Raw genomic sequence first — 11575 nt, 5'->3', positions numbered from 1 at the left:
CAGCTTCCAGACGAGAGAGGCTACCACATCTTTTACCAGATGATGACCAACCATAAGCCTGAGCTGATTGGTAGATGGATTGAATTTCATTCAATGTTTTGATGCCAGATAATATTGTAAATACTCAGACAATATCAGATAATACTCTTTCATAAATGCTCTTATGTGTATTTTACAGAAATGACGCTCATCACCACCAACCCATATGACTTCCCCATGTGCAGTATGGGTCAGATCACAGTGGCAAGCATTGATGATAAAGAGGAGCTGGTTGCTACTGATGTCAGTCAATGCTGTTTTTTTATTTTTTATTAATGTATTCTATATAAATATGGCTGATCATAGAATTCATTCTTCTCTGTAATTTCCAGACTGCTATTGACATTCTGGGCTTCACCGCTGAGGAGAAGATGGGCATCTACAAGTTCACTGGAGCCGTGCTCCATCATGGTAACATGAAGTTCAAGCAGAAGCAGCGTGAGGAGCAGGCTGAGCCTGATGGCACAGAAGGTGAGACTAAATAATACTAATGTGTGTGATCACATGCAGTGCTTTGATTGAGAGAATCAAAAGCACTGATTCTTTCTATTTTCCTGAAGGAAACATTTTTTAGTTTTCAAGTCAAGAAATATATGGATGTTTTGTACACTTTCAAATTGCAGTGGCTGACAAAATTGCCTACCTTCTGGGTTTGAACTCTGCTGATATGCTGAAGGCTTTGTGCTACCCCAGAGTCAAGGTCGGAAATGAGTTTGTGACCAAAGGTCAGACTGTGCCACAGGTATGTAGTAACATATTTCCAGCATGTCCTTGTGTTTAGCCTGAAAATCATGATTGAATCTGACTAATTATTGAAAAAATCTAAAGGTTTTTAATAAAATATCCCCTTTATTCTACTTATAGGTTTACAACTCTGTTAGCGCCTTGTCCAAATCTATCTATGAGAGGATGTTCTTGTGGATGGTCATTCGTATCAACCAGATGTTGGACACAAAACAACAAAGAAATTTCTTCATTGGTGTGCTGGATATTGCTGGCTTTGAGATCTTTGATGTAAGAATCTTTTATGTTTATATCTCTTCATGGAAAATTGAGTTACATTCAGCAGTCACTAAATAATCCTTTTTCTTTCTCCAGTTCAACAGCATGGAGCAGCTATGCATCAACTTCACTAACGAGAAACTGCAACAGTTTTTCAACCACCACATGTTTGTGCTGGAACAAGAGGAGTACAAGAAGGAGGGCATCATTTGGGAGTTCATTGACTTCGGCATGGACTTGGCTGCTTGCATTGAGCTCATTGAGAAGGTTTTTACTGGCTTATGAAATTATTAATTTCCATTTTCCATTTTCAAAAGTATACATTTTTAATAATAAATATTCTTTATAAACAGCCCATGGGTATCTTCTCCATCCTTGAAGAGGAGTGCATGTTCCCCAAGGCTACAGACACTTCCTTCAAGAACAAGCTGTATGATCAGCATCTTGGCAAGTGCAATGCTTTCCAGAAACCAAAGCCTGCCAAAGGCAAAGCTGAGGCCCACTTCTCCCTGGTGCACTACGCTGGAACTGTGGACTACAACATTAATGGCTGGTTGGACAAGAACAAGGATCCACTGAATGAGTCTGTTTTGCAGCTTTACCAGAAGTCTTCTGTCAAGCTGCTGGCAACTATCTATCCACCGGTTGTTGAGGGTAATGAAAAAACTGAAGTGTCAATTAAATGATGTTAATTTAATTAACCAAACATTGATTTAATGTTGCACTTTTTTCTGGTTATTACATTGTGTCTTCCTTTGTCTTTTCATCTGCATAGAGAGTGGTGGTGGCAAGAAGGGTGGCAAGAAGAAGGGTGGTTCCATGCAGACTGTATCTTCTCAGTTTAGAGTATGTCTTTGTTTGAGACCAAATGTGAATAATGTTGCACTGTGTGACTGCGTCTCAGCTTGCTTGACTCTATGTCAGAGAAAAACATATATATAAACAATTGAGAGAATGTAACTAAGAAAGCTGTAACAATTCATGATTAAACAGGAGAACTTGGGCAAGCTCATGACCAACTTGAGGAGCACTCACCCTCACTTTGTGCGTTGCCTGATTCCCAATGAGTCCAAGACTCCAGGTAAAGTTATAAAGGGCTTACAGATATTTTGACATCAACAATATTTTATAGGTAATATATATATATAATAATGATGATGTCAATTTACCAATCTCATAATATAAACTGTTCTTTATAGGTCTCATGGAGAACTTCCTGGTTATCCACCAGCTGAGGTGTAACGGTGTGCTGGAGGGCATCAGAATCTGCAGAAAGGGCTTCCCCAGCAGAATCCTCTATGGTGACTTCAAGCAGAGGTAAATGGGACCACATGAAAACACCATTTTCTGTATGAGGCTTTTAATTAGAGGATATGAAGCATTTTGATTGATCTTCAACAGATACAAGGTGCTGAATGCCAGTGTAATCCCAGAGGGACAGTTTATTGACAACAAGAAGGCTTCTGAGAAACTCCTGGGATCCATTGACGTTGATCACGACCAGTACAGATTTGGACACACAAAGGTTCATATTTTGCTCTACAGCATTTAAAACATTCAATAATCATGATCTATTGTTTATGCTCATTCTGTTTAAATCAATATCTTTTGATTTGTTGTGAATTCAGGTGTTCTTCAAAGCTGGTCTTCTGGGTACTCTTGAGGAGATGCGTGATGAGAAACTGGCCGCTCTGGTTACAATGACTCAGGCTCTTTGCCGTGGTTACTTGATGAGGAGGGAGTTTGTGAAGATGATGGAGAGGAGGTGAGGAATGTCATTAATAAAGATAATATCAATAATACCTTCGTGAATGGTAAATAATGATAATTATGGCATTTAATAATGAATTATTCTTAGGGAGTCCATTTACACCATCCAATACAACGTTCGCTCATTCATGAATGTCAAACACTGGCCATGGATGAAGGTTTACTACAAGATTAAGCCTCTGCTGAAGAGTGCTGAGACTGAGAAGGAGTTGGCAACCATGAAAGAGGACTATGCAAAATGCAAAGAAAATCTTGCCAAGGCTGAAGCCAAAAAGAAGGAGCTTGAAGAGAAGATGGTGGCACTGCTGCAAGAGAAAAATGATCTGCAGCTGCAAGTAGCATCTGTGAGTTTACCCAATTGAATTAACTGAATTTTGGCTCCATTAAAATGAACAGTATGGTTTCCAGTGATCGTGATATATTTTCCAAACAGGAATCTGAGAATCTCTCAGATGCTGAGGAGAGGTGTGAGGGTCTGATCAAGAGCAAAATCCAGCTTGAAGCTAAACTCAAAGAGACAACTGAAAGACTGGAGGATGAGGAAGAGATCAATGCTGAACTGACAGCCAAGAAGAGGAAACTGGAGGATGAGTGCTCTGAGCTGAAGAAAGACATCGATGACCTGGAGCTCACCTTGGCTAAAGTGGAAAAGGAGAAACATGCCACTGAGAATAAGGTTGGAGATCTTTTAAATCTCTGTTTTATATGATGATGTAGAATATGTATTGTAAAAAAAAAAAAAAAACAGCTCATTTGGAACAAAACAAAAAAAAAATCACACAGGTCAAGAACTTGACTGAGGAAATGGCAGCTCAGGATGAAAGCATTGCCAAGCTTACAAAGGAGAAGAAAGCCCTCCAAGAGGCACATCAGCAGACCTTGGATGATCTTCAGGCGGAGGAGGACAAAGTCAACACCCTGACCAAATCCAAGACAAAACTTGAGCAGCAAGTTGATGATGTGAGTTACAAATTAAACATGTCATTAATTAATTAAATTAACTGTCTTTTTTTACCCTGAAAATATTTTCTATATCACTGTCCAATAGCTTGAGGGTTCCCTTGAACAAGAGAAGAAGCTCCGCATGGACCTGGAGAGAGCAAAGAGAAAGCTTGAAGGAGACCTGAAATTAGCCCAAGAGTCCATCATGGACCTAGAAAATGACAAACAACAATCTGAGGAGAAAATTAAAAAGTAATTAAAACATAATCTTTTAATGAAAACTTTTTTTTAATGTGTTATTGTTTAAAAGAATCCTCATTATTGAACACCCACAGGAAAGACTTTGAAACAAGCCAGCTGCTCAGTAAGATTGAAGATGAACAATCTCTGGGTGCTCAACTCCAGAAGAAGATCAAGGAGCTTCAGGTATGAAATTGAGAGATTGAGAGATTTTGATCAAATCCAGATCACTAAAAAGTTTGATTAACTACTTGCTACTGTAGGCTCGCATTGAGGAGCTGGAGGAAGAGATTGAGGCTGAGCGTGCTGCACGTGCCAAGGTTGAGAAGCAGAGAGCTGATCTCTCCAGGGAACTTGAGGAGATCAGTGAGAGGCTTGAGGAGGCTGGAGGAGCCACTGCTGCTCAGATTGAGATGAATAAGAAGCGTGAAGCTGAATTCCAGAAGCTGCGTCGTGATCTTGAAGAGTCCACCCTCCAGCATGAAGCTACGGCTGCTGCCCTCCGTAAGAAGCAGGCAGACACTGTGGCAGAGCTGGGAGAGCAAATCGACAACCTCCAGCGTGTCAAGCAGAAGCTTGAGAAAGAGAAGAGTGAATACAAAATGGAGATTGATGATCTCTCCAGCAACATGGAGACTGTTGCCAAAGCAAAGGTTGGGAATTGTATGCCTAAAGAATATAGAACATGTCTTTAAGTTTTTCAAACAACTAATGATTTTTGTATTTTTAGGCCAATCTTGAGAAAATGTCCCGGACACTCGAGGACCAACTTAGTGAAATAAAGTCTAAGAATGACGAGAACCTTCGCCAGATTAATGACCTCAGTGCTCAAAGAGCAAGACTTCAAACTGAAAATGGTAACCAAAAACAATCACGAAGAAATTAATAGTACTTCAGTAGTAATTGAGTATGGTGTAACATTATTCAGCACTGAATATCTGACAAAGTCTTATTAGAGAAAACATACATTTCAATTTTCTTTTATATAGTTTGTTTTTATATTAACTGTTGGAGACATTAACACAATCTGACAGTGAGTTTAAATTTACACAGGTGAGTTTGGCCGTCAGCTGGAGGAGAAGGAGGCTTTGGTTTCTCAACTCACCAGAGGCAAACAAGCTTTCACTCAGCAAACTGAAGAGCTTAAGAGGCAGATTGAAGAGGAGGTTAAGGTAACACAGCAGAATCAATATAAACAAATACATGTCACTTATTATAGAAGAAAACTAATATTATGTGACTTTCTCTCCTAGGCTAAGAACGCACTGGCTCATGCTGTGCAATCAGCCCGTCATGACTGCGACCTGCTCCGTGAGCAGTTTGAGGAAGAGCAGGAGGCAAAGGCTGAGCTGCAGCGGGGAATGTCAAAGGCCAACAGTGAAGTTGCTCAATGGAGAACCAAATATGAAACTGATGCCATCCAGCGCACTGAGGAGCTTGAAGAGGCCAAGTACGAACATAAGATTTGATAAATATTTGTTCATATGTCAAAAGGTTTTAATTTAAAAATTTATATTTACAAATTCATAACAGGAAGAAGTTGGCTCAGCGCCTGCAGGAGGCAGAAGAACAAATTGAGGCTGTGAACTCCAAATGTGCATCTCTGGAGAAGACCAAACAGAGACTCCAGGGTGAGGTGGAGGACCTCATGATTGATGTGGAGAGAGCCAATGCTTTGGCTGGCAACCTTGACAAGAAGCAAAGGAACTTTGACAAGGTAAAAAAAAAAAAAAAAATCATTATATGATATTCTCTTCCTAAATCATTGCTAAAATGGGCTTTGTTGAAGATGTTCTAAATAAACTTGACTTTGAAATATCTTCACCAAAGGTCCTGGCAGAATGGAAGCAGAAATATGAGGAAGGTCAGGCAGAGCTGGAAGGTGCCCAGAAAGAGGCTCGCTCACTCAGCACTGAGCTGTTCAAGATGAAGAACTCTTATGAGGAGAGTCTGGATCAGCTGGAGACCCTCAAGAGAGAAAACAAGAATTTGCAGCGTAAGAATGACATTACTAAGTCGATTATTTAAATCTGTTTTACAGTGTTAAATCTGTAGTAATTCACAGTTTATTTGTTGATCAATATTTTCTTTCTAACTTGTAGAGGAGATTTCAGATCTGACAGAGCAGTTAGGTGAGACTGGTAAGAGCATCCATGAGCTGGAAAAGGCCAAGAAGGCAGTGGAGACTGAGAAATCTGAGATTCAGACTGCCCTGGAGGAAGCTGAAGTGAGTATCCTGAGATTAATATGTAATTCTTGCTAGAAGTATTATATTGTGTTGTCAATGCATATTTTCAATCTGAAATGTAAGTATATTTTTTTTAATTTTTCATAGGGCACCTTGGAGCATGAGGAGTCCAAGATTCTGCGTGTCCAGCTTGAGCTAAACCAGGTCAAGGGTGAGATTGACAGGAAGCTTGCAGAGAAGGATGAGGAAATGGAGCAGATCAAGAGGAACAGCCAGAGAGTCATTGAATCCATGCAGAGCACTCTGGACTCTGAGGTCAGGAGCAGGAATGATGCCCTGAGAATCAAGAAGAAGATGGAGGGAGACCTTAATGAGATGGAGATTCAGCTGAGCCACGCCAATCGCCAAGCTTCTGAGGCCCAGAAACAGCTCAGGAACGTTCAGGGACAACTCAAGGTATATGGCTTCTCTTTGGCTTTGGGGTGCATTAATATGTTTGAATAATCTAACCTATGCTAAGTAAAGGCCAACAGAAAGCACATCAAAGGCTTACTGTAATGCTATTGTTATGTTCAGGACGCCCAACTGCACCTTGATGATGCTCTGAGAGGACAGGAAGACATGAAGGAGCAGGTGGCAATGGTGGAGCGCAGAAACACTCTGATGCAAGCTGAGATTGAGGAGCTGAGAGCTGCTCTGGAGCAGACAGAGAGAGGCCGCAAAGTGGCTGAACAAGAACTGGTGGACGCCAGTGAACGTGTTGGGCTGCTTCACTCTCAGGTTAGCGCATGTTGGTTTTAAAATGACATTTAGGAAATTGAGAGCATCATTCAAAATGTTCAAACTGTTGCTTTCCATGTTGCAGAACACAAGTCTCCTGAACACCAAGAAGAAGCTTGAGTCTGACCTTGTTCAGATCCAGAGTGAAGTTGACGACACTGTACAGGAAGCCAGAAACGCAGAGGAGAAGGCCAAGAAGGCCATCACTGATGTGAGAAACAGTAGCTGCCAAATGATTCACAAAACACTTGTGTACTTAAAAATGTGGATCTAATATATATCTATATTAATGCAAAAGGCTGCAATGATGGCAGAAGAACTCAAGAAGGAGCAGGACACCAGTGCTCACCTTGAGAGGATGAAGAAGAATCTGGAGGTCACAGTGAAGGACCTGCAGCACCGTCTGGATGAGGCTGAGAATCTGGCCATGAAGGGAGGAAAGAAACAACTTCAGAAGTTGGAGAGCAGGGTAAATATTTTTAAAGGATTTTTTTTTTCATATGAAATATAATTTTAGGATAAAATCTCTTGAAGATGTTGCTTACACGTATTCCTAAAATTAAAGCACCATCTTGGAACCTTAGTTCACTTATTTATTATGTGCTATCAAAGGTTCGTGAGCTTGAGGCTGAAGTTGAAGCAGAACAGAGACGTGGAGTTGATGCTGTTAAGGGTGTCCGCAAATATGAGAGGAGAGTGAAAGAGCTGTCTTATCAGGTATGATCATACCCTACCATATCCATAGGTTTATCCATACAAATCTATAAAACAATGTTTTATTGTTTGTAGACTGAGGAGGATAAGAAGAACATCAACAGACTTCAGGATCTGGTTGATAAGCTGCAGTTGAAGGTCAAAACCTACAAGAGGCAGGCTGAGGAGGCGGTATGTTAAATAAATCTGAACATTTTGACACATTGATTATTAATTCATTAGTAATTTATGTACTGGAACAGTATAACTGATGTTCCACGGCTTAGTTAACAAACACACTAAAAATGTTACTCTTTAGGAGGAGCATGGCAACACTCATCTGTCCAAGTTGAGGAAGGCGCAGCATGAGCTGGAGGAGGCTGAGGAGCGTGCTGACATTGCTGAGTCTCAAGTCAACAAGCTCAGAGCCAAGAGCCGTGATGCTGGAAAGGTCAGTTGCATAATAGCAGAGGCTTTCTTGCATTTACTGAGAAGAAACATACAGCATTCAGCTTATGCTTGAAAAATGTACTGAGTATTTACATGACTTCTGTATGTCATTTTTTTTTTTTTTTTGTCTCAGGCCAAAGAAGAGTGAAACCCCCAAACCTGATGGGAGCCTCTACTGAAGTCATATAATATGATTGTTCTGTAGATTTACATGTAATATTCCTTTTGAAATAAATCTGTACTTACTAGACATTTGTTTTGGAGTGGTCTTCAGAGCAATTTTATTCTCAAATAAATTAATGAATTCATTTAAAAAAATGACACTTAAATACTGAAATATTCTAACATTCTAATACACATAATAGCTGACAATAATGTAAAAAAGCTTGTTCATAAAGGTTTCCTCCACTCATGCAAGAAAAAAAGTTTATTAAAAGTAAATTAAACTCATTTAACTTTATTAACCTTAAAGGCAATTCTTTATGTACACAACAGTATACATACATAAACAGCAACACAACACACACTAAATAACACACATTTATAAGAAGTCATTTAAAAACATTATTCTGCAGTAATAAAATAATTCTTAAATCTATTTGATTTGCACAAAGAGAGTTTAAGTCTCCGGCCTGAGGGAAGCAGTTGAAATTCAGTACACAATGGGTGGGCGACATCGGAAAGGACTAAATGGCCCTTCCTGGTCAATATATGTTCATAAATTTGGTCCCCAACATCTTGCTGCACATTTTAACTAATACTGTTCAACTTTACATTCAGATTTTCATACCAACAAATATTGGAAAAACTTAAGACAAATTTAATAAAAAAGGTATAAAAAAATGTTCATAAAAGAACAATAAAAGTTGTTAGTTTCCTCAAAATACATTGAAGAGCTTTCCCTCTAATAATGTCAGTGTTTGCCTCAAATTTTAGTTTATCATCAAATACAGGCCCTAAATATTTATACTCCTTCACCAGAAGAAGACAACAATGCATTGGACAACACACCATTAACACGTACTCTTTGGGATCTGTTAGTTAAAAAATCCACCAACCAACACTGTTGAAGTCACAAAATGTAAAGTTTAAGTGAATATTGCTGTTAAGAGTCTTTGCCAAAATATTGGGCTGAACCCAGTTAAAAGCAGAGGAAAAAATCAATGAAACACAAACGTACATGATTATTTGTACCTTCCAAATGTCTTAACATCATATTTAGTAAGGTATCCTCCTCTCCTCTACCTGATCTATACGTACACTGCATAGGATCAAGTGCTGACTGTGTTAAGGCTAAAATTCCCTTCCTAACTTTTTTGTATTATTATTATTTCCTTACCAAAAAGGTGAGTACAACAGGCCTATAATCATTAAGAGAAATAGGATTTTTTTTTTTTTTTTTTTTTTTTTTTTAGCAATTGGCACTACTATGGAATCTTTTCAAAGACGAGGGACAAGTTGGTCATAGGCAGACAGTTGATTATTTAATAGAATTTTGCTGGTAAAAGGGCCTGGTGGCAACAATCTGAGCATTTGATTTGCTGTTTGCGATGTCCATTTGAGCATTTGATTTATAGTTTGAACATTTTATTTATCATTTAATTATGACATGTTTATACTGAGTTGATCGTGAAAATTAAATATCAAATACATTTGGGCATTTGATTTCTCATTTGAGAAGCCATTTTGATAGTTTGATTTATCATTTGATAGTTTGAGCATTTGATTTATCATTTGAGTAGTTGTTTTGAGAGTTTAATTTATTATTTGATCTTTTCAGGCATTTGAATTTGAATTTGAATTTTGTTAGGAAACAACTTCCATACACCAGTTCAAAGAATGAGTTACTAAAAGAAATCTTTCTCTGAATGTAGGTCATGGGTTAGATATTCAAATAATAATAATAATAATAAAAAATGAATGGATATAACATGCAGACTATACATTGAAAGCAATATGTGGCTTTAGATAAAGGCTTATTCCAAATGTAGCTTATAAATGTAAATGTTTGAGTGGAAATTTTGCCATGACACCAATAACTGGGAAACTGCCCATTAATGGTTTCAACATATGTCAGTTAATGAAAAATTCAATTTACGATTCAATCTATGATCTAGGTGTATGAGTTTCAGGATTAAAATAGAATAAATATGCAATATAACTGATCTAATTTGACATCGCATCCATTTGTTACCAACAAAATAGTGCAGAGAAATAATCTTTAGTCAATAAACAAAAAAACCTTTCAATCACACTTACTAAGATCATGTTCTAATCAATTAGCCCTTTCTTTAAAAACAAACAAAAACTATACTGTAGCCACATTCAGTAGAAAATGTTTTTCGGTCCTGTATTTGAGCTGACAATATGGTTGTAACGGAGCCGACGAGACGTGAGGCATGCGGATCCATTTGCAGATTTTTATTAGATAGAGACGTGGTCATAACAGGCATGGTTCAAACAGTGGCAAACAGGTATTTCACGGGCAATACAAAGAGTATTACTAGGACAAGCGTGGGTCTTCGATCGGCAAACAGTATTCAACAAGGCAAGGCAAAGAGAGACAATCCAGGTACAAGAGCAATAATCCAGGCGAGGCATAAACAGAGTCCGAACGATGAGACAGGGTACATACAGGGAACACAGACTAGAAAACAACAAACAGGTTCCGTATAGCAGCTAACACTAGGGGAGTGATAAACGCAGGACAATACTGGAACAGAACAAAAACACGGAATGGCACAGTAAGGCAGCTAACGCTTGAAGAGAGCTATAGGCAGATCAATACACGGCGAACTGTGAAGGGAAGTCCATGGTTTATGTAGAATGTGTGATTGTGCTATAGTTCTCAGGTATGAGCGTGTGATCAGTGTAATCAGCTGTGTGTGTCGTCAGTGCAATGGATGATGGGAAATGTAGTCTGGTGAAGTGCAGTAGTGTGGTGCAAGAGTCCATGTGATAAGCGAGTGACCTCTGGTGGTGAGTGAACGGAAGTTCATAGACCAGATTCATGACAATGGTTACGTTCCCACAAAGGTTATCTACACTACAGGAGTGAAAACTGCATTCACCAAAGTACACCTGCAGTACCTGCTGTGTAAACAGGACATTTCGCTACTTACACTTTTAAGTAAATGTGGTTGTCAGTCCCAAACAATCACAGTGCAAACATTGTCTAAACATAAATTACTGTGTTAAATTATGTGAGCGGAGGTCAGAAGCATGCAGTAAAGGAAGATAAAAACAAATGCTTCAGTCTGGCTGATTTAACATTTCCAGCTGTGAAACACTAAATTTATAGGCTAATATTTTGTCAGGGATTTGGAAAGATCTCTAATAGTATCCAAGCAAATTGACATTATTCATTTTCAAAGAGAGCTGATGATTTGTAGCAGCGAATTAAAATAAGTTCAGCCTTGCAAAATGGCACTTCAAAATGGAGGCAGGGATTCCCCCGAGGGGAAGTGCTTA

At 38.8% G+C, this 11575-nt stretch overlaps 1 protein-coding gene across 1 annotated transcript; it reads left to right on the top strand.

The window, feature by feature from the left end:
- The first annotated feature begins 6 nt into the window (after positions 1 to 6).
- LOC131535101 (myosin heavy chain, fast skeletal muscle-like) lies at positions 7 to 8354 on the top strand. The gene is made up of 32 exons (XM_058768172.1): positions 7 to 70; positions 179 to 282; positions 372 to 510; positions 663 to 781; positions 904 to 1053; positions 1138 to 1308; positions 1395 to 1695; positions 1817 to 1887; positions 2035 to 2122; positions 2241 to 2358; positions 2443 to 2566; positions 2670 to 2806; positions 2900 to 3155; positions 3245 to 3487; positions 3595 to 3771; positions 3860 to 4005; positions 4089 to 4179; positions 4257 to 4646; positions 4724 to 4850; positions 5047 to 5165; positions 5247 to 5443; positions 5527 to 5710; positions 5824 to 5989; positions 6096 to 6220; positions 6329 to 6637; positions 6758 to 6961; positions 7047 to 7172; positions 7260 to 7430; positions 7574 to 7678; positions 7751 to 7846; positions 7974 to 8105; positions 8238 to 8354. The coding sequence occupies exons 1-32, from the start codon at positions 40 to 42 to the stop codon at positions 8250 to 8252; spliced, it is 4932 nt and encodes a 1643-aa protein (XP_058624155.1). The 5' UTR covers positions 7 to 39; the 3' UTR covers positions 8253 to 8354.
- Positions 8355 to 11575: the final 3221 nt, after the last annotated feature.

Source organism: Onychostoma macrolepis, unplaced genomic scaffold (genome assembly GCF_012432095.1).
Source record: "Onychostoma macrolepis isolate SWU-2019 unplaced genomic scaffold, ASM1243209v1 Scaffold14, whole genome shotgun sequence".
Classification (NCBI taxonomy): Eukaryota; Metazoa; Chordata; class Actinopteri; order Cypriniformes; family Cyprinidae; genus Onychostoma; species Onychostoma macrolepis.
The sequence above is the reverse complement of the archived record's forward strand: the minus strand, read 5'-3'. Positions and strand labels throughout refer to the sequence as shown.